The following is a 24,056-nucleotide window of genomic DNA, read 5'->3' on the forward strand; positions in this document are numbered from 1 at the left end:
ATTTGAGTACTGCTTTCATTTTTCTATATGACTCTGTGATCATGAAAGGGACAAGGTAAGGATTGCAAATTCAAATGCATGTGGTTACCATGAAAACATGAAGGCCTATATTTGCTAAGCAGTCTTCTGCTCTAAGACACCTTCTTATTTTCCACTTTTCTATTGCATCAATCAGGTAACTCATTAAACGCATTTCTACCATTAGTTCATTTTGGTCTTAGGAGAGATTGCTTCTTCAACCCATTCCGTGCCAGAAGGTTATGCCACCTGCATGGCCACAAACCCTCTGACACGGATGGACCACGCGACTGCTCTTCGGAGCGATCACGTGACTGCTTCCAGGTTCCGGTCGCCAGACTGGAAGTGAAGAGGATTGAGATGGTCCGCCTCTTTGGTGCAGTCTACCCTGGTGTGAGGGTTTTGTGGATTTAATCATTGTAGATGCTATATGTTATTGCGAATGTGGCACAACTGTATGAACTTCATTACAGGACGTAAGACACAAAATAAGTGATGTAATAGCCACTGATTACAGGAAAGCTGTGGGACTGTGAAGAGGCACCATAATGTGTTGTGTACAGTATACAACTGTATAATTCATTAAACTGACATAGCACCAATAACCATTTTATTGAATAAACGAGGAACACACGCTGGTTGTCAACTAGAGACCATTCATCAGCTATGAACTTCCAGGGATAAAGCGTATCTAACTCATGTTCTCCTTTGCTCTAGCACACAGAGCCACCCACTGATGTGTTGTGATTAATGATATGAACTAAAAAGAAAGGTTTGATGATGCAGAACAGCAAAAAAGATAAAGGTCCGATATAAAATTTGTAATCACACTTCCCCATGGTACCTCGATGATAGCCACTGAATTAATATCAACAAGAGTGGCATGATTATAAAGGAAAATTAGTTCACTCTTAACACGTATGGCAGGCAGTGAGTGGGTTACTCTTGTTGCTCATGAAATCTTGCTCCTAAAAAAGTTTAGAACTGTGTACAGCTCCTAATATTATACAGCAATTATTTATTTTAATAACATTTGAACACTTTTTTGACGTTGTGATGTGATGCTCCAATAAGTTTATACATCCTTAACTGTGCTTTACGCCGCTTCTTACAATAGGTTTGCATAAAGACACAATACACCATATCACAACAATATATGAATATTTACACAGTTTAAAATATCATTATTGTGCATGGAGTAATAAACATATGGCATTCACAAAAGTCAAAGACTGCAAGAAATAGATAGATGTAAATGTAAAAAGAAAGCAAATGTAAATATCGGTTTCAATGTAAAATGCACTAACCATTTCTCGTATAAAATATGCTTGGGATTCAAAAATAACATTTTAGTAAACAAAAGTGCAACTAAAACACGTCTGATGATCAAAGTGTATAACACTTTCATTGCTGAGCCACTATATGTTGCTTTTCCCCAAAAATACTCAAGAATTTAAACAAATTTTAAATCTTTCACCCTAAAATGTTTTGCAGTACAATGCCTCTATTGCTTAGTTTTAAATAGATATACATAAAACTAGACTTTTCATGCCATCTTCTATGTAGTAGTTTGTGTGCACGCATATACAGAAGTTTATGTATAATTGCAAATATACAAATTGCAAATGCCTACACATAAACTGATAGAAACAGGCTGTAACTTTTCTTCTCGTCTCCGCATGATGAATGCTGGTTCTCTTAGTGGTTCAATATTCTGCACGCCCATTGTTTTTGTATGAGACTATAGAATTTGCCAGGTCTTTTTTTAATCCTATCATCCATTAACTGATACGTTTCAGTGGGTATTTCCTGCTTCATGTTATGCTTTCCATCTCCGAAATCCAAGAACCATGCTGCAACCATAGCAAATCGTCACAGTAAAGGCAAATATCTGTAGAAACAAAAGATCAAGGTAAAAGTAGTTTAAGGTTTTGCTGATGTTTGCACACAGTCATTTGTGAACAATAGTTGCAAAGTCTTTAGTGCACTGGTGGGCTTTACCTGCAGCCCTCCAACCTCTAGTCACCCCAGGAGTCTGCATTCCCTCTCTACTAAGTGTGGAAGAAGTGGCGATGTTGCTAGCGTGGATCGCAGCTTCTCCCCGATAGCTACTTAATGACAGTGCACTGATCAGGTCTATACTGCTTCACACCTCTCCTGTACTAAGCCTTAGTTCCCAGTGTAAGAAGAGGGGTGGGACAGTATCCACCAGTGCGCCGGCATTAAGCAGCTGACCATAGTGAGAAGAAGCTCTTACCGTCAGCTGCAACTTCCCTTCTGCCTGCACCAAACTGTATGTGAGTACCGAAGGTGATGTGAGGCCCTTTTGAGGGCTCAACGGCTGTACATGAGGCCCGTGAAGTATATCATGTTAACTACAACGGCTTTAGTGGATATGTTTGGTCAACAAAAGTAAAATTGTGCTAGATTTTTTCTCCTACAGTAGGTGGTTACTAATAGTAGAGTAAAGCGCCCCATTATCTGATAACAAATAGGTTTTATTAAATAAAAGCTTCCATGGGATTTGTTTCTTTGATAAATTAGGTGCTTATTTTTTTGCCTACATGTGCCGTGTTTATGCTGGTGAGCAGCCAGTTGTATGAGCATTTAGGCTCCAGAAAATATAGGTTAATATTGGGTTTATGTGATATGTTTGGCACCAGAGTCGAGGAAGGCAGGAGGAGAGTTAGGAAGAGGAGCAGGATGGGAGGAGGATACAGAGGGAATGTCTTGACGTATGGATTCCATCTTTTTCTTGAAATAGTCAGCAAAGTCCTCAGGGGAAATGGAGGAAGAAAAACAGGTAGCAGAGGGTGATCTGAGTACAGAGTCAAAGACAGAGAAGAGTCAGCGTGGATTAGACTTGTGCGTGTTGATTAGTGAAGAAAAGAAGGTTTGTTTAGCCTGGGAGAGAGCAGAGTTGAAACAGGATAGTATACATTTGTAGTGAAGGAAGTTTGCAAGAGTATGAGGACCGCAAAGTGGAATTAAAAGCTGGTAGATCAATAGAGCGCAGATCTCTGCAGAAACGAGGGGTAGATGGAGGTGCAGAAGGGGAGAAGTGAGAGAAAAAATAAAAATGAGATGATGGTCATAGCGAGGAAAGAGGGAAATGGAGAAATCAGAGAGAAAAGTTTTTTTGTGTGAAAACCAGGTCTAGGTAGTGGCTGTCCTTGTGGGTGCTCGCTGCAGTCCATTGGAGAAGGCCAATTAGAAATTACTACCAATTTGCATAATTCCTTTAAAGTGTATGTGTTGCTCATCTAAACTATTAAATCAATTCTTACCTCTTAAAGCAGATGTAACAACAAAACATATATTCATTGCTCATTGTTATGCTCCCTTCAAACTTTGTCCTTCCTTCATGGTTCCTGCACCAAAAAAAAGGTGCGGACGGACAGTATTTGGAGGAAGAATAAAGGAGGACAAAGCACCTACTTACACTTCGGGAGAGCTGTCATATGATCTTGCTCTTGACTCCTTACATTTCAATTGTCAATCCCTCCCCACTTCCTCATACCTGAAGTGATAAAAGAGCTCCTCTACAGTATGCAGCCTGTCACTCAATTTTCCCTTAAGGCTCCTTCCTGTTTCCTTGTTTCTATTGCAACTAGACTCAGACAGAAAAGGAGCCTCTATGGAAAAAGAGTGACCGATTGTAGAAAAAGTCACTGAATCTCTGATATGCATGGGAAGGGAGGGGAGAATGGGAGACATTTTGCAAGGAGGCAGCAGCAAGATTGTAATAAAGATCAGGAATTAATGACATCCAGAAGAGATCAGGTTGGTCAGGAGACTATACAACATTTCAAGAGCCTTCCTACTGTAGCCAGGTATCCCCATGGCTACTAATCCTCTGCCTAACAGGTAAGTCCTGGTACCAGCACAGGCAGTGTTGGGGTTAAATCTACACCCTGCTGCAGTAAGTAGCTCCCTTGAGTGACATGTGGGGGGAGGGGGTGGCCTAAGGCCTAGGTACCGCCCATACGGGGCTGAGACCCGAGGCCCCTCCCCTGGTAACAAAATGGAGCTGCAGCCAAATGTAGTCAGTTAGTCCCTCCCCTCCTAAGGGAGTGGGACAGGGGTTCTTCCCTCTCCATCCTAAGGGAGTGGGACTGTTGTGTTCTACCCTCTCCCCTCCTGGGAGTGGGTTGTGATTTCTATCCCCTCCTTCAGAGCAGTGGGAGCAGCTACCCCATGCTCCACCAGGGAGTGTGGGAGACAGGGATAGACCTTTAGGGCCCCAAGCCCTGGGGGTCGAGTCCAGGGATGAGAAGAGAAAGATCTGGTGTGGTAGTAATGCTGTAATGGATTCTGTGCTACAAATAAAGATCAAGTTACTGTTTTTATATACTCCTGCCTGAGGCTGCAGTTCTTCAGGGCGAGGGGGAGAGTTCTTTTCTACATGGGACTGCACCTATCCCATGATAGGCCCTGTGGAAATGGAGGCGCTGTACGATAAGGGAGAGATAGCTGAGGATCATCAAAATCCTGGCCTGTTGATTCCCCAACTAACATCGGCAGAAGCTCAGGGCCTTCTGTATACCTGCAGGTGAGCACCACAACACCGTGTAACAGTGAGATCTCCTGTCGGGTGGGGGAGCACTGGTTACATTACCATTGTGAGAGATTTAGTCAGGCTTCTGACAAAGATTCTCTGCCACAATCAGGTACAGAAAAACAGTTAATTAGTCAGAAAGAAAAAAATATCAAGTTGCTTCTAAAGGCAATTTTGAGCAGGGAAACTTTTAAACATGTGGCTTAAAGTCTGCAAAGGCATTGGGAGATTTATGCAGAGTGACTGTGAAGGGTAACATTGAGGCACGGCAACAGTCACAGCCTTATCAAAAGATAAGCATCACTGTTTCATATAACTCAGCCTATATGGACCTTGTCATGATCATACCATTCAATATAATCTTATCTAAATGGCACCTCACCCACATTTCATTATATGGTATAAGTAACTCTACAACAGTGCAGGATCTTGTATGTGTAAACACATTCACACCTACTATAAAGAGTGTCAAATATAGTGAGAGAATGTACGTGGGTGATGTCATTTTCTAAGGAGTTCAAAACAAACATTCGCATCATGCACTATGGTGCACAATTGCAGAGTATTGACCGCGTGGCTGAAAGAAGACACACCGTCTGTTGAATTTAAGAGACCTGAGAGGCTGTTTATAAAGCAGGAGATTTTTTCGACATGCAGCGCATCAACAACTTACTGTACGTATCATCTGCGTGGAATTTAAGAAACAATCAATCTAAGTGTAACCAAACTGACACTTTACACAAATCTTTAATGCTGATAGTTTTATATCACCTAGAACAGAGGGCATCGCTCCAGTCCTTAAGACCCCTCAACAGGTCAGGATTTAAGGTTATCCCAGCTTCAGCACAGGTGGCTCAATCAGTGGCCTAGTCTTTGACTGAGCCACTGATTGAGCAACTTGTGCTGAAACTGGGATATCCTTAAAACCTGACCTTTTGGGGGGTCTTGAGGCACAAGTTGAGCACCCCTAACCTAGAAGATTATTGCTTTAGGTGGGAAGATTGGTGGAGAGAGAGGGGCATACCATGGTACATCTCAATGTGTACCTCGTACATTTTTCTAATGGCACTTCTTAAGCCAGCGCAAACAGAGTAAAATAAGAACTAAGTTAATTGAGTGGCTGCAATTAACTATCTCTCTGCTAGATTCTCAGAGCTCTGAGGCTGATTTATTTAAACAGGGGTAAGTCCCTGTTACTTACCCCCCTTGTTTGTGGAAAACTTAGCTTGCCATGGCTAAAGCCCATCCTTCCACTCTCACGCGAGATATCTCTGCGGCCCGAATGAGAGTGGATGGAGGAAGAGAACCCTTAGTCCTGCTGGGATTGGAGCACTTTCTCCAGGTTATTAGTGTCTCCTCCAGAAGGTGCTTGAGATCAGCACTCCTCTGTCGCCCAAGGAGGACTTTTTCCAAGTACAATCTTTCTACTGACCGCATGGTCATGAGATTTCCCCTGTGTCGGGCGATCCTCTTTGTTGGCAGACTGTATGGCGACAGTTGCAGAGCGTTCACGCAAACAGCTTCCTCTCGCCATCTTTTCCATGGACTTCAATTAAGCACTAAATGTCCATTCCTTGTAACCCTTGCTCAGGTCTTGCAAAGCCTCTGTCAGCTTACTTTTGAATTCTGAATGATGTTTGGAATCTATTTCTACCATCCTAGACTCGTGCCATTTCATGGTATCACTTAAAGAGCATTCAAGAATAACTATTTGAGTTTTCAGATCTTGAAGCTGTCCTTCTGCACTTCTTTTTCCACTCAATGCAGTTGCCAGTTCTGCTTCTTTGGAATTGAGTTGCGATACCATATCTCTCAATTGACTCAGATCAAGGCTTAAATCTGTTTCCTTTTCTCTATTTCTGATCTGCAGCTGCCGGTGCTCCTCCCGAACGTTGTCCAGCGGCAGCCGGACCCTTTCATTGTCAATCAATTTGCGGTCATCAGCCATCTTGGCCTCATAGCTTGACGAACCGACACCTGTCGGCTAGCTAGCTGCCAGCTTTAGCTCTTCCACTTCTAGGTATTGCTGCAAGTTCAACTCATCAGCGAGAGATCCCTGTTTCTTGAGAGAATCCTCGAATTCTCCTCTCAGGGTCCTCATCCCTTTACTGTGCTTTCTCTGAGCTTTCTTCCACGTATCCTTCATATTTTGGAGCTCTGCAGATTTCATCACCAGGGTCGTCGCTGCTTGCAATTTCCATGCCTCTTTCTCCTGGGCATACTGACTTTTGGGGATGGAGCAGCCGCTCTGATTCTCCATCTCTTGCTCTAGTTTCGGGACCTTCTTGTGCTCCCTCTCATACAGAGTCACCTGGCCTCTAAGCTTGGCCTCCAGCGATGCCTTGGTGATGGTCAGGGGAGCCTTCAGTTCCTTATGCTGTTCTGCAAGGACATACTTGGTTTCTAGACGTTCCTGCAGCATGTGTACTTCTTTAGCAGTCTGCAGATTTTCTTCTTGCAGAGTTCGCTGCTTCTCCTCGGCATTCTGGAGGTGCATACGCAGACCTTGCAGTTGGTGCTCTGCTTGTGTGCATTGCTCCAATGCTTCAAACTTTTCATCTTCCAATAGATTCTTTATTTTTTGTAGCCTGTGCAGCTTTTCCTTCTTTTCATTGACGTGGTCAGTCAAATCAGAATGTTCTTCTTTCAGCCTTGTATTTTCTCTTTTTACAGAGCTCTCATTAGTCTAGGTGGAGACTAGTTAATTGAGTGGCTGAAATTAACTATCTCTCTGTAAGTCCCTGTTACAATGATTATTTATTTATAATGTATTAACATACAGTAAACAGCTTCCTACATCTGTCACAGCCCTACACATCACGTGCAACATAGAGGCTACATTTAGACTGAGAAATATCTTGGAAATAACTTATCAATGACTCACGAGTTTAATGTGCATTTTCCTTTAGTCTATTGACCAGAAATACAATATCATTGCCAGGAATGCTGTCCAGTCAATAATCAACAGGTAACTTTAAGTAACAGATTCATCCTATAACAAATGTGCTTACCGTTGCTGCTACGTTTAGTCCAATCTTGCGATTATCGAGGTGTATGATGGATGCCGCATCGTTTCTCTCGAGATTAGCTAAAGATGTGACTGCAGCTTCAAGTACAAATGCTCCAAAGTAGAACACAAAAGCACAGAAGTGGTAAGCAAGGTCCTGTAAAATAAACAGGGTTTTTTTCAGTTATTGTTCTGTTAACATGAACAAAAAAAATACAATTATTTGTATTAAATTGTAAGTTTACAATGTGCAAAAGTTGTTAATTAACACTTGCATTTTTATATATGTGTTTTTTTTTTATTATTTCTGACCAACCTGTATGTGTGTTTATGGTTTTTGTTGTGAAAGTTTTTGTTACACACTGTGTATGATCAACATTGAAGTTACATCAAAATACATATGTATCAAGAGTATTGTGAACATTTTAACTATAACATACATACACATACTTTTCCCTATACTTAACATATATGTTCCCATATTTTTTCATTTTTCCATTGTGTAGTTATACTGAGATTCTGAAAATATGTTTTGCAAAATAGTTAATTAAAATATAACAAAGATATAAGGAAATAACAACCACAACACTCAGAGCACTATGTATTCAAACTTAGGCTGCGCTTATAGTGACGTCGCTTCAAAACAAATGCATTTAATCTGTAGCATGCGCTTATAGTAGGGGCGACAGCGACGGAGCGACAAAGAGACATGAATCTCTGTAGTCAGTAGAATTTGATTTTTACAGAGACGGTCTCCTCATGTGACAGGCTGTAACCAATCAGATAGCTTCTGATCTGATGCAGGGAGAGGGGAAATGTGTGTGTGTGAGAGTGCAGTGAGAGGGGGAGTGTATGGGATTGTGTGTGTGTGTGTGTGTGTGTGTGAGGGGGGATTGTGTGTGTGTATGTGGGATTGTGGGATTGTGTGTGATTGTGAGTGATTGTGTGTGTGTATTTGTGTGGGATTGTAAGTGTGTGTGATTGATTGTGTGGGATTGTGTGAATGTTTGTGTGTGTGGGATTGTGTGATTGTGTGTGTGGGATTGTGATTGTGGGAGTGTGTGTGTGATTGTGTGTTTGTGTGTGTTTGTGTGTGATTGTGTGTGTGTGTGAGTGATTGTGTGTGTGGGGGGGATTGTGTGTGTGTCTGTGATTGAGTGATTGTGTGTGTGTGTGGGGGGGGGGGGATTGTGTGTGAGATTGCGTGGGTGGGATTGTGTGTGTGGGGGATTATGTGAGTGATTGAGTGATTGTGTGTGTGTGGGGGGGATTGTGTAGGTGTGGGGGGATTGTGTGTGTGTGGGGGGGGGGGGGATTGAGTGTGTGTGTGTGTGGGGGGGATTATGTGTGTGGGGGATTGTGTGTGTGTGTGGGATTGTGTGTGAGATTGTGAGTGTGGGATTGTGTGTGTGTGGGATTGTGTGTGTGTGTGGGATTGTGTGTGTGATTGAGTGATTGTGTGTGAGTGTATGTGGGGGGGGATTGTGTGTGTGTGTGTGATTGTGTGGGATTGTGTGTGTGTGGGGGGGGATTGTGTGTGTGCGGGATTATGTGTGTGGGATTGTGTGGGATTGTGTATGTGTGTGGGATTGTGTGTAGGATTTTGTGTGTGTGTGTGGGGGGGGGGATTGTGTGTGTGTGTGTGGGATTATGTGTGTGGGATTGTGTGTGATTGTGTGTGTGAGATCAGGGCCGCCAACAGAAATCATGGGGCCCAGGACAAATGAAAGGAGCAGACCCCCCCCCAACCCATAGCGCACCTACCGCAGAAATATTTTTTTAGCGCGTAACTTTTATTTAACCCCCCAATACATACAAAAACACCCCCCCAATACATCTAAAAATACCCCTCTCCCCCCCAATACCTCTACAAATATACCCCACTTCCCCCAATACATCTACAAATATACCCCACTCCCCCCCAATACATCTACAAATATACCCCACTCCCCCCCCAATACATATATAAAATACACACCCAATACATATACAAATCAGGCTTGCCTTGGGGATTATCACAGGTCGGGCCGGTAGCTGCAGGGGGGGAGGGCGGTGTGGTGGTGGTGGGTGCCGGTGGCTGGCGATGGGGGGGGGGGGGCAGTGGCGGGGGGCCCAGCGGCTGGCGGGCAAGCGGGAGGGGGGGGGGGTGTCAGGACTGCGGGGGGCGGTGGGTGGCAGTAGCCCGGCGGCTGGAGGGACTGCGGGGGGCTGGCGGTGGCAGGGGCCCGGCTGCAGGTCACAGCAGTTGCTGCCAGCCCTGCCCCGCTGCAGGCACCTCTCAGTCCCACAATGGCTGCTATTGTGTGCGCCATGCCTCCCTCTCATGCCGGCGAGGCGGAAGCTTAGCCCAGCTAACTTCCGCCGCTGCCGACCCGGCACCAGGTGCAGCGTTTTATTATTGGGGTTGTATTTTTATATGTATTGGTGGGGTGGGGGTGTATTTTTATATGTATTGGTGGGGTGGGGGTGTATTTTCATATGTATTGGGGGGTTGGGGGTGTATTTTTATATGTATTGGGGGGTTGGGGGTGTATTTTTATATGTATTGGTGGGGTGGGGGTGTATTTTTATATGTATTGGGGGGTTAAGTAAAAGTTGTACGCTAAAATGTGTTTTTCTGCGGTAGGTGCGCTATGGGTTGGGGGGGGGGGGCTGCTCCTTTCATTTGTCCTGGGACCCATGATTTCTGTTGGCGGATTGTGTGTGTGTGTGTGTGTGTGTGTGTGTGTGTGTGTGTGTGTGTGTGTGTGTGTCTGTTAAGTGAAACACACTATATGAACAACTTTAAAATAGTAAATTTTCCCGTAATTTAAAGTAAAAGTACTGTAAATTCAGCTTACAAACAGAAATTACAACTCCTCTCCATTTCAGCCTTCCCCCTTGCTTTTGTCCCCACCCCTCTGCCTTCTGTCACTCCCCTTGTAGCAAGAGACGTCTCCCAAACTCAATTACAACTTTAGCTTTGGCAATGGAGACGGGAGACGTCATTTGTAGCCGTAGCCGGCACTACAAGCGCAGCCTAAAACTAATAATGTGTGAACATTAACTTTCTTGACTGTCTGTTACCTACAAATTTACCTTAAAAAATTTATGAGCCACCCTTTTGACTACTGAGACACGGACGGTATCATCTGTCACCATTTATTTTTTTGTAACAATTTTTTTATTGGAAACGTTCATATACAGATGTACATACATAAATGTCATGAGCCCACGACACTTCTCCACAGTGCAATCAGGTGATGACCAATAACATTTTTCCGTTTTCCATAGAAGAAAAGAGAAGGAGGGGGGGAGAAGGAGGGGTAGGGAGAAAACCAGGCGGGGAGGGGTAGTTGGAAGGGGGTGGGGGGTTCGTCCAGAGGCTTCCGGGTTCCCATCTCCGACAGTCTGGGTATACTAGAGGTCCGAGGGGCTCAGATTTTTTTACTTTATCTCTCTAACCAAGGGTCCCATGTGTTCCAAAACTGTGGCATTTTTTTTTTTGGAGCATGGCCGTGAGCTTCTCCATGGACATAACCTCATTGATCCTTCTAACTACTGTGTTTCTCGACGGGGCCTTAATCTGTTTCCATGCTGTCGCAATAGAACATCTGGCCGCTGTCAGCATGGTCGTAATCAGCCTTGATAATGGCGGGGGAAGGTCATCAATGGGTTTGCTCAGCACCAAGGCCAGATGATCCAGGGGAAGGGAGAGCCCCGTGGTCTTGCAGATAAGCGTCTGGATCATGGTCCAGTACCTCTGAATCTCTGGACATGACCACCAAATGTGGGCCATGTCCCCCTTTTGACCACATCCCCTCCAGCACAGATCCGGTGTGCCGGGGCAGACATGGCTCAGCCTAGCCGGGGTCAGGTACCACTGGAATATAATTTTGTAGATGTTTTCTTTTATTGTTGTGCAAATTGATGTTTTAGCAGCCTGCTCCCAGACATCCTCCCAGTCTTCTAGGACTATTGGAAGGCCGAGTTCCTCTGACCATTTTTGCATATAACGGTGGGTCGGTGGATTAGATGCCGGCTCCATCCCTCTATATATCTCAGAAATTAGGCCCTTCTGATAGGTGTTTGTAATGCATAGGGACTCAAACCTAGTTAGAGTGGGGAATTTGGAAGTTTGGGAAAGTGATAGTAGGAAGTGCCTGATTTGCAGGTACTTAAACAGGTGCAGGTCTTGGGTCTGGAGTTTGTCCTTTAGTGTCTGAAAGGTTAGGATCTCTCCCTTCTGCAGCAGATCGGCAACCATCCTAATATTGAGACCCTGGAACTGGTCAAATTATCTTTGAGAACAACCTGAAGGGAAATTAGGGTTCCCAAAGATAGGGGTGAGCCGAGAGGGGGAAGCTAGTAGGCCATACTTCCCTTTGCTTTTAATCCAAGCGTCCCACGTGCATCTCATTGCTCCGAGGTCGAACCTCTGTGGTCCTCCACTCTTTCCTCCTGATGACCATAATGTCACTTGGAAGGAATAGGGGCGTGCGTAGTGTGACTCTATTGCGAGCCAACAGGCCGAGGCCGGGTCGTAATTCCAAACTACAGCCTGCTTCAGTTGCGCCGCGAGTTAGTATCTGACTATGTCGGGGACCCCCATCCCCCCTCTTGCTCTTGAAGAGAGCATCACTGATCTTGGGACCCTAGGTCTCTTGCCGTTCCATATGAATTGGAGCAGTAGTGATTGGATATTCTTCAGGGCCGCCTGCGGCACCGCTATGGGGAGGGTTTGGAAATTATACAGTAACCTTGGGAGAACGTTCATTTTTACAGAAACTATTCTCCCAAACCAGGAAATTTGGTGTTTTTTCCAAGCTTCCAAATCTTTTTTAATCTGATCAAATAATGGGGGGTAATTGTACTGGTAGAGGGTGTTATAGGAGTTTGAGATTTTAACCCCAAGATATTTGATATACTGTAGGTGGAACTCCACTTGTATTTATAGTTAGATTGTATAAGTCTCCATGTCTGGGCTGGGAGGGATATATTTAGGGCTTCTGACTTATGCATGTTTACTTTATAGTCAGAGACTGACCCAAATTGGGTCAATAGCCTCTGAAGGTTAGAGAGCGAGGTATGGGGGTCAGCGAGGGTCAGAATCACATTGTCGGCGAATAGAAAAATATTGTATTCTTTTTCAGCAATTTGGATCCCCTTAATACTTTTTTCTTCTCTAATTTTGGCTGCCAGCGGTTCTATAGTTAAAGCGAATAGTAATGGGGATAGCGGGCAACCTTGTCTGGTCCCATTCCTGATGGTTATTGGGTCTGAGAAGCCGCCTGAGAGTTTAACATACGCTGTTGGGTTTTGATAAAGGGCTCTAACCCCCTCCAGGAAAGGGCCACAGAAGCCAAACCTCAGCATTGTTTGGTCTAAGAAAGACCACTTGATTCTGTCGAATGCTTTTTCTGCGTCGATGCTCAGAATCATTGCTTTGGATCCGGTGAGATGCACGTGGTCAATTATATCCACAATTTTGCGGGTATTATCTGTCATTTTTATAATATACATGTACAATATATAACCCTATTCTCTTATTGTTTTGTGGTTTGACATTTCTATGATTAGTCTTGTAGTCTTGAAGCAAACCAAGTGATGTACTGACAGGTGTCACGTAAGATTTCTCTCAGGGAAAGAGGCACAGTGGTCATTAAAAGATCCCGAACTTATCCTGCTTTGCTAGCCAAAGATAGGTTCACTGTTGCCGGACAGGTCAGCTAGCACGGCTCTGCTTAGTCCGGCATGGGGGTGAGGGGAGCTATCAAACACTGGGGGTGGGGGGGAGCGAGCAAACAGTGGGGGGTGGTGGCGGGGCATGAATAAGGAAAGCAGGGGGGAGGGGCGGATCCGATGTGTGATTCCTAAGGTTTTTTTTAGATTTATGTCCACCCCATGCTCTTATTCTGTGACTTCAATGGGGCTTTCTGAGTGATAGAGCCAAATTGGCACTATTTGTACAGAATATGGAGCTAAAGCAGAAGTGGCCAACGCCAGTCCTCAAGGTCAGGTTGTAAGTATATCCCTGCTTCAGCACAGTTGGCTCAATGACTGACCTCTTGATGGCTCTTGAGGACTGGAGTTGGCCACCCCTGGCCAAAAGGATTTAGCAATACTTTGCTGTATTGTGCTATGTTTGAAAGTCGCAAATTGTGTTCTTGACACACAGCAGCTACACGTGGAGGCAGCAGGAGTTAGAGGAAGAGACGTGAGATAAGAGACTTTTGACCTGTGGGTTTGGACACTGAGCTTTCATGCATTCTCCTCTGGCTGTTTACAGGACTGACATTTTGAGCTTAAACTCTGTTTAGTGATTGCTGGTTGCTGCTTTGGTGGTTGGGGAGACTAGGGACCAAGGAAGTACCTTATGGTCCTTTAGACCCGAGGGAACGGGCCTGAGGAAGGGGTTATTCCCTGAAATGTTGCCCCCCTGATTACCCTCCCCCATTTTATTTTTTTCCTCCTCTCTCTTTGTATATTGTTCACTCCCTATCCCAGTGTTCCCTGTCCCCTACCACACTCACTGTAGGGTTTTTGTCCACCCACTAATGCCAAATCACTCCAGGTTTAACTTTATTATCTTGTGCCTACATTAAATTATTTACTTTGGCATTTACCGTGTTGAATGTATTATTCTCTAGTCAGTGAGTGCTGGAACCTTAGTTTGTATTTACAAGTGTTCTTGTATTGATCTGCTGCAATTAAGTGAGCCAAACTGAAGCCCCTTGTATACAGTATTTGAAGCCTGGGGTATTTATTCTCATATTTGAAAATATCTGAACATGCGTGTAAAAAACATAAATGCTAAATTGTTATGAAACTAAACGTTTTTAAAGTCATGTAGGGTGCACAACTTTCTGAGATTGTCCACCCCATCAGCATAACACAGTGTTATGCAAAATATTATTGTTTTTTTAAATTAAGTTCAGTGGGTGCATTTCATTGTAGATAGGGGGGGGGGGGGAGTTGGTGGGGCGGTATTTATTGGGAAGGACCTGCCCTGTTGGTCGGGGGGGGGGGGGGGGGGGCATTATTTCCCTGATTCATGTTTGCCATAATTCTCACACCTCTCTCTGTATGTGTGAAAGAAATTGCAAAAGGGTGGGGCTGAGCATTGTGAGCACAAAACTCTCCCACATACTGTACATGCTGCTCCTATACAGTACTGTACGTCAACAGGGAAAATGGTCAGAGGCAACACCCTACAAATGTAGTTTAATCCAAGCTCCTTGCTTGTTACCATGCATTGTTTAACATAAAGTCTGCAGATACTCAGCAGTTACAATAAGAATGCTTCAAAATAAAAATTGGAATAATTATTGGACATTATCCTAGACTGAGAGAAGTCCAGGAAACTTCTTTACTTCCGTGTGAGAAAGAAGAAAAATTAAAGTTACATTCTGTGTACATCAGAGCTTTAGGGGCTGATTCTATATGTGCCAAGGAGGCCATCAATAGGGACATTTAGCCTCTTAAACTGAAAAAAAAAATGCACAGTTCTGTACTCAAATGAGGAGAATTGGTCAGCATGCAATAGACAGTTGTGTATTTTAAAATATATGAAAAATATATATCTTTTTTTACTTTCTGCGCAGAATAAATCCCATCATTCCAATAGAAGCTGAAGAGATCTCTTACAATATCCAGCTGAAGAGATCTCTCACAATACCCAGCTGAAGAGATCTCTCACAATATCCAGCTGAAGAGATTTCCCACATATCCAGCTGAAGAGATTTCTCACAATATCCAGCTAAAGAGATCTCCCACATATCCAGCTGAAGAGATCTCCCACATATCCAGCTGAAGAGATCTCCCACATATCCAGCTGAAGAGATTTCTCACAATATCCAGCTGAAGAGATCTCTCACAATAGCCAGCTGAAGAGATCTCTCACAATATCCAGCTGAAGAGATCTCTCACAATATCCAGCTGAAGAGATCTCTCACAATATCCAGCTGAAGAGATGTTCCACATATCCAGCGGAAGACACAGGTGCAGTCTCGAAAAGTTAAACACTCGAAAACCTTGTACAAATGTACAAGGTTATGTTGCTCTATTAAAAGGTATCACAGCCCACAAAGGCCCATATTCACTAAGTGAATGGGAGTAAAGAACCCTTTAGTGAATATGGACCAAAGTATCTGACACCTTTAATGAACATGTTCCTGCCAAATATTCTTGATGTACTGTTCATTAAGTCCTTTTTGCCTTCTACAGTGATTGTTTCATTTATTTGTATACTGCTGTATTCTAGTCATACCTATTTGCATGATATTATAAGGAGGGAAAAAATGAGGAAACGTTTATTTAAACTAGAACCCTAGCTGTTTAGTGTGTGTGTGTGTGTGTGTGTGTGTGTGTGTGTGTGTGTGTGTGTGTGTGTGTGTGTTTGTGTGTAGGCTACTTACTTCAACCACAAACTGATTTAATGTAACTCAACAGTCCTTAAAATTAATTACTTATTTGTGAGAATTATAAAAAAAAACATTGAAGTACATTACAGAAGCTTCATTCCTATTATTTTCTTGAGGTAAAATTGTAAACTTCATGAATTAAGGAAATTCAGGTTCTGAATTAGCATGTGTACAGTGTTTTGCAATTGAAAACTGCAAGATGTTATTAGACACTGAGCCATAATTACTGTTTAGTTATAGTAATGTCTATGATGGGAAACCAAAAGTTAAAACACGATCACATAAATTAGTCCAACAGTTTCTCCACCCATTCTGACTTATACTTTTCATTTAATGATAATGAAATATGTTTATATTGTGACTGGGTGTGCTTGTAATTTGGAATTTATTTTAAACCTACAGGGTGGCAGGGATTAGAACGTATAGCTTCAGGTCTGGAAAAAGGCTCTAGTACAAGGCTCTCCCAACACTGTCCACAGGAGCCTCCAACAGGACAGATTTATGGGGTCACACATACAAGTTATCTTAGTAATACTCAGAGTTGGATCAGATTGGTAGCTAGAAACATCTTTAAAACGCTGTCTGTTGGCAGCTTTCAAGGACTAAACTTGAAGAGCCCAGCTCAAACCCATGAGGGATGTCCATAGTCTACATGGAGCAGATACCACAACCTAGAATGAACACTCAAGGCAATCTCATAACAGAGAAGAAGTAGCATGGAGTAAGGTCTCCAGAGGCTGGCAGCCAGCTGGATTTAAGCAAGTCTCCTTAAAATCAGTGAGTATTGGGGAGTTTGAACTGCCCCCCCCCCCAAAAAAAAATTTCATTTGAATTTAGTGAGAGAGACTTGAGACGTCTATGCATCATTGATATGAAATATCTAACAAAATCAACCAGAGGAGTGAAACTTGCTAAAAATAATTAAGCCTCACAGGTCTGTAGAGATAGCTGGCTAATTAGTGTTAGCAGCTGGCAGGAAATTCCAGCAGCAATTACTTTTCAGTACAAGCTGCATAAAAAGCATTTGAGGACGCAGCTTTTCTTTTTTTTCCAGGTGAATTTTTGCTAATGATATTTAGACGTTACCTTAATGATGAAAGGGAAGTCCATGTGATACATTTCCCTGCAGTCATTTGAGACACATAAACAGTGCTATTTATTTATCATGGGCTGGAGCGGCTCGACTGTGAAAAACAATAGCACTGAGTTTCAAGCAGGGGAGCCTAGTTAAAATCTCGGTGTCAGCTCCTTGTGTCTGTGGGCATCACAGCATCTCCCTCTGCCCCGGGCACACAAAAAAATTGATTGTAAGCTCTATGGGGCAGGGACCCCGTCTGCAAAAATAATAATCTATGGACAGTGCTGCGTGCACTGTCCGTACTATACTAGAAAAATTTAAAAAAAAAAACTAATTTGTAGCATTAAAGAGTCAACATGACCTCATCAGTACAATCATGTGATGGCCATAATTGGTGGATATGGTAGACAGATGCCGTTTCCCCGTATACATAAAATAAAAAAATCTGTTCAGCCGGGATTGTTTTTGACATTAAAAAGAAGTCAAATGCAATCTCCTCCTGCTGGGAAAAGATGCAAAAAGTCATAGCCAGTGAGCAGTGAGCAGTGAGGACCTTATACATTTCTTGCTAAACATCCCGGGGGGGGGGGGGGGAGGTTGTTATGCAAGCAAGCCTCCTAGCTGCAATTTACATTAAAAAATAGCACCAGACTTATCGAAGGAAAAGATCCCATTGTTAATAGTCATTTTTCTTTGATAGATATAGTGCTAATATTATCACCAGTATTGCTAAATATTGCCCATGTTTTGCAGCTTGTGAACCTTTGCAATTAGCTTATTGAATTCCAGTTGTTTTGTAATGACTCCTATATGGGGTCTATTAATCAAAGTCTCCCGGCTGCAAAACAGGAGCCCAAAACTGCACCAGATTAAAACAAAAAATGACATTTTTTCATTGATGAATCTTGGGCCAGGTTTTTATCATATCCATGCTTCAGCACACCTGGCACAATCAGTGGCTCAGTCTATTACCGAGCCAATGATTGAGCCACCGGTGCTAAAGCAGAGATATCCTGTGAACCTGACCTATTGGTAGCCCCTGAGGACTGGCGTTGGTCTCGCCTGCTTCAGAAAGTACTCTCTCACCCGTATTTTTTTTCATTGCTCTATCAATTTATTTAAAAAATCTGCATTGATTGTTTTTATGGCTGTTAATTATTATCGTTTATGTAAGAAAGCTTTACTTTATGCAGGGTGGCCATATAAATGTGAACTTGGTTGATTCAGTTGATTGCTTATATATTTCAGTAGCTCCAGTTAATCATTGCAGTCCGAACAATTACGGTATGTCAAACCATAGGGTAGAACTAATACAGTCCTTCTGTCTAGCTCACGGTGCTTGCATGCTGTGAAAGTTATACAATCAAGACATTCACAAGGCGTTTCTCCTATTCAGTATTTCCACATTTGTGCAGAACATGCGTAAGCTTGCAACTTGAAAAACTACAATGAAAATTGCACTGTTGCTCCCTGTATTTATACCGCTCTTAAAATGAGGAGTGGAGTAATAAGATGTCAGTTTGTTATTGCGACAATGAAGTCATAATCAAAAGGAATACATTGAACGCTCTCTTAAAGAAACATTAATATGATACTGACTTAATCCTCAATAACAAAATAAAAAGTTCAGTATAAAAGATATTTAAGTTATTTAAGATATTTTACTTTTTGATCAGGCGTCTATGGATATCCATGGAAGATCTTTTATTCCACACCTGAAAACATGATTTCTGATGCTCAGTATTGAAGGACTGGAGAATGGTATGGAGTACATGAGAACAGGGTTTTAGGGAGCAGGACAAGCATTTCAAAGGATACCAAAGAAAAATGAGTCTATATCTGAGTCGGGAAGTAGAACCAGCTCCAGTAAAATGCTTTTCCCACATATACTGTAGGGTCATATTTACTAAGCAATGCCATTCTATAAGAACCCTTATGATATTGGGAGACACCTGTCAGCCAATTCACTTGAATGGACAGTACGTTGTCTCTTGGCACGGAAGGTGTTATGAAATAGCAGTGACCATTTGTGCCACATTCTGATAGTTCATAGCTAAACTGCTTGAATGTTCACTTTTAATATGGTCGAGGATACAGGCTGTAAGGGTTTTTTAAAGCAACTGTGCACTTTCAAAGTATGCAATGGACAGGCAGCCCAAAGTTATTCAAGAGCCAGGTGGCAACCCCAGCCATTTATAAGATGCATCAAAAAAATCAAATACTGTAACACTATGGAGGCTACAGTCTTCACCGTTTCCGTGTATCAATGCAATCAAAAGTCTGTTTGTGGTGCATCGATTGTAAGAAACGTTAACAACGGTGTCCACCTAAAAGGACCAAATACAGTGAGATATAGTTGTGCTGGGACAAAATATGACACTGTCATGGTAAATTACACATTTTTATGTGTGAGACTCAACTAAAGTCGATGAGACCACTGATGCTACAAATCACTGAGACTGACTTCAAATAAGTGAGACTTACAGAAAATGAGTGGGTGTCTACAGGTTTGCATTGGCACAGATTGTTATCCAAATAAGTCACATATCAGGTGCACAGGTGGAAAAAAAAACGACACATTTTAATGCATGACCCTGTAATAAAGTATGAGCATCATATTACTCTTTTCCATCTCCTCCCATTTACACTCTCCAAACAAGAAGCTTATGCACTATAGGCAAAATTGGAGAAATATATTTGAGCGATGTACAGTATTTGATACATTTATGATGAGATGCAAAATGAAAATCACACTCTTTACTCCAAAATGTCCTTTATGTCTCACTCTTCTAGGGTTAGCTTTTGCAACAGTGTCCTTTTTTTTATTTTTATAAATGTGTATTTATGATACACGTCATTCATTTTCACATACTTAACCTGTAAAGCTATGCTAAGAATGCTCCTTTAGCAAATATGCAGTCTATACTGCATTTGTCTGTAGTGTTCAAGCAACTGAGGAAAGAATGCCTAGACATTCCATCCATGTAGTCATCATGATAGTGAAGGTTAACGTGAGCTCCAAGATGAAGGTCATATATATGAGCTTATCATTAACTCCTACTTACAAACTGTTAATTGACAGACAACTTCACAATAAGGCATGCGATTGGGACCAAGAAGGATCATACACAAAAGAGAAAATAGAAAGTGGTAATTAACGTGTTGCTGTCGACTGATTAATATTCATCTTAAATTAAATCTAGACATGTTACCATGTGTACAGTATATAGGGAGTATGGTTAGGAGTACTGTAACTCATGAGCCAGTGGCACTGAACTACAGTGGAGGATGGATACCCAACTCTGCAGAACACTACTGCTTCTTATTGAGCAAAGAACATAAGAATGTTGTATCCCTCAGCAGATACCAATACAATATAATTTACCCTATAGAAATCTGAACATGCCCACCTTTTGCTATGTGTATGAAATTTGCAACTGCATGTCAGATACATTCATTACTCATATATCTGAGAAACAAAATAATCGGGAATCTTTTGAGCATCTAAATTCAGCAAATATCAAATTATATTTCAATTATCTTCAGGTAACACACAGGGAATAATCATCTCTTTTTTCGTCTGATTCACAGAATATTCAAATGACTATAAAATATCTAATATAAATTAGGAAGAAGCATTGGTCAGATTTACAAATATGTGCAAGGAGATTTGCACTCACTGTCTGGAGTGCAGTTATTCTGGCAACAGCTTGTTCCCACGTATTTGCAATCTGCGCAATATTTGTAATCAACACCTTTTTCCTTAACTATATCCACAAATTCTTACATATTTAACCTCAGGAAAAGGGGATTGGCAAAACATAGATCCTTACCACAAAGTTCCAGTTGGTATGAATCATATTGACGATGCCGCAGAGGAAGGCACACAGGTACAGGATAGAGCCGAAAAATGCTGTCACTGAAACGAACATCACCCATCCTTGCACTACAGGTACAGGGACATTTGAAGCTGCCACCAGAATCCACACGAGTCCTCCAAATATCTGTGGGAATTAATTAGATAGAATTAAAGCTTGCAAGGAGAGCGCAGACAATTTGTTGCTACATAAAGGTATCTATTACAAAATATGCAAATAAAGTGTTAGCATAGCCACAAAAGTTCATTCAGGTTAACAGGGACTTCACTTTACGTTAGTTCGGTCATACCTATGTAGCAGAGTCCCCCTCCTTACCTCCAGTGAGGGGGAACTGTTGCAATGCCCGCCGGAGCTCCGTGCAGTATCGGGAGTGCGGGGGCACCCATCTTGTGCATCGCGCATGCGCAGAACAGTGAGCAGTGCATGCGCAGTCAGGTAGTGCGGCAATAATTTTAGATTTGGCTCCGCATACACTACAGCGGGACTACAAGTCCCAGGATCCTCTGGGGGGAGGGAAATCAAATGGGGCAGTCTCAGCCTATAGGGATAATGTAAGCAGGAGAGACAGGATATCCTCTGCAGGCTGAGAGCCAGCGAATCAGTCTGACGGGGGGCGGCAAGAGAGCAGGTAGTGTCCAGGGAGCAGTGCCCCTGGATTAGGCCTAGGCTTGCCCCCTTAGGCACCAGCTAGGCTCTGAGTCACCCCAGCGGAGTGTTACAGGGAAGGCCCCCAGATAGGGACTCTTCCCCTTAGTACACAATAGTGCTGTTGCACCGGTGACCGGACAGCCACGCGGTGTCCTGCGGCCTGGGACCAGGTCACAGGAGTCAAAGACATACCGGTGACACCCTCCTGCTGGAGTTCACCTCATGAGGAGGATCAGGACCCTAAGGAGTGAGGAGATTGGCATCAGAGGCCCCGCGGCGTGGGACCTTACTGATCCTTATCTGATAGCTGCACCTGGGTACAGGAGTGCCCAGAAAGGTATACACGTGCACCAACATTTCACAGGGGTAGCGCTACCTCACCCTTTGGGTTGGTTTGCTCATGTGGACATCGGGTTTCGGTGTCCAGGTCACCTTCAGGACTTTGGGGATAATCACTCATGTTATTGTATTGTGTGTGTGATTTATGGTTATAGTGTGTACAGTAAAGAAGTTATATTACAGACGAGACCACGACTATTCTAAAGCTTGCCTTAAACTAGCCCGGTTACATTCTGGGTATGTGCTGGGCTAGTTTAAGGCAAGTTTAAGGCATTTCTGCATTGACTAATCACCCATAGGATTAACACAGCAGGGGTCCCTGGCAGTCCCATTCAGTTTGAATGGGACTGCCAGGGACCCCCGCTGTTAATCTGATGGGCCATTAATCAATGCAGAAATGCTGGGGCTAGTTTAAGGCAAGTTTAAGGCATGTATCCAGCATGTACCTGGGTCTTTTTGGGTGATTGCCACTGGTTTGTGTTAGAATAGTCGCAGTCTCTACTGTATGTTCAAGTGTATAGTGTTATACATGTATAGCAGCACGCGTAGTTTCCCTTAGGCATAGGGGGCTACACCTAAACTGGGCGTTACTCATATCCACACCCTGAAATAGAGTTTTCACTGGGCTTGGATGGGTGTAGCACCCCAGTTAGGTGTGATTTACCTGACATAGCATTATTTCCCAGTGTTTCTCCCTCTCATCTCTTTGTCAACTTAAGACCTATTTCAGGGTTCGGATGGGAATAACGCTAAGACTTACTTAACGTCAAGTTATTGGCAGCGTTATCCTCCAGTAATCTGTGTTACCGCATGTAAGTAACTTTAAGGATGTAGAAGCCAGCAGATAGCTGCATTGTGGTGCAGTGAATATCTCCTTAATACTAATCGTATTACCTCTGCACAAATTCCCCAAACATCTTTGTCACTAACATTAACATCTATGCATTATTAAGGTATAGGACACAGCCGATTCTTAGTGGGTAATTCTATTTCTACCAAAGTGTGAAGTCAATGAGGATTTTCAGACAAAAACAGCCCAAAGAGCTGCTTCGGTGGATATAGAATTAGGGGCTTATTCTATCGGGCGATTGCAATGCGTCCCATCAAGTCAATAGGAGTTTTCAGCTGAGTTTATGGAATGCGTCCCTTAGAGGCATTGCAAATATGTCTTAGAGAGACACTTATTTATCATACATTTGATGCTTAAAGGCCTTTCAAATATGCCTGTATCAAGATATTTTTGCAATGAGTGCCTCAGTTTACATTTTGAGGAGCAGCTATCAGAGAAGTTACCCAGACCACATTTTAGTGACATGCTTTAGCCCTGATTTTACCAGGAAAGACACCTTGAAATACAAGTCACTCCCGAATACATGTGGAGAAGGCAGAGGGAGAGTGATTTGGCTAAAATGACAGTTTACGTCGCCCTGCACCCAAATTGAAGCGCAGCATTTGAATTCGACCTGCACCCTTTTCAGTATGTACTGTACAACAATGGAACGTATCATATTCTGTGTTTAGAACACTCGTTATTTAACCCTTTCTAGTAAATATAAAAATGTTAAAATGAATGCTGACATATCTTTGCGGTCCTGTGACCCTACGCTTGGTGCTTTCATGCCAGCCGTACAGCTTTAGTAAATAGGTCGATAAATTAAATGCAATACCGATAATGCCTATTTTTTAATTTATCGATCTTCAGGGAATACCTCCCCCCCCCCCCCCACTTTTGGACAAGTTATTTTTATCCCCTTCACTATCAGAGGTGCATGCAGTGCATTTTGAATCAACAACGTGCTCCACGTATTGAGTGCGCACAAATAATTTGCCATTTTTGGGTACGCCAAATTACAAATCTCAGCATAAGTCAAAAGCATTCCTGAGCTTTCTGTGGTTCTAATAATAGCAATATTTTTAACATGGTGAAACTAGCCACTTACTATACAGTGGCAAAAAATATTGTTATAACCATTTATGTTGAAGATGCCAACACACTGTATGCTGCAGCACAATAAATAAGATAATGTGAGACCCAAAAGACAGGTGAGATGGAGGCCTAATAACGTGAAAGCATTCATTTAAGTACCACCTTCTCTGCTGTTATTAATGTCTGTTATATAATGCATGT

The 24,056-nt window shown here is 42.8% G+C and overlaps 1 protein-coding gene across 1 annotated transcript in view; it reads right to left on the reverse strand.

Moving 5' to 3' along the window:
- Positions 1 to 611: 611 nt before the first annotated feature.
- Positions 612 to 24,056, reverse strand: part of MAL2 (mal, T cell differentiation protein 2) — a 38,210-nt gene continuing 14,765 nt past the window's right edge. Inside the window, exons 2-4 of the mRNA XM_075582393.1 lie at positions 20,897 to 21,067; positions 7,588 to 7,740; positions 612 to 1,909 (exon numbers count right to left, since the gene is read on the reverse strand). Coding sequence (XP_075438508.1) covers positions 1,838 to 1,909; positions 7,588 to 7,740; positions 20,897 to 21,067 — 396 coding nt within the window. The 3' untranslated portion in view covers positions 612 to 1,837. The remainder of the gene's footprint in view (positions 1,910 to 7,587; positions 7,741 to 20,896; positions 21,068 to 24,056) is intronic.

The sequence above is a fragment of the Ascaphus truei genome, chromosome 2, assembly GCF_040206685.1.
Source record: "Ascaphus truei isolate aAscTru1 chromosome 2, aAscTru1.hap1, whole genome shotgun sequence".
In the NCBI taxonomy this organism is placed as follows: Eukaryota; Metazoa; Chordata; class Amphibia; order Anura; family Ascaphidae; genus Ascaphus; species Ascaphus truei.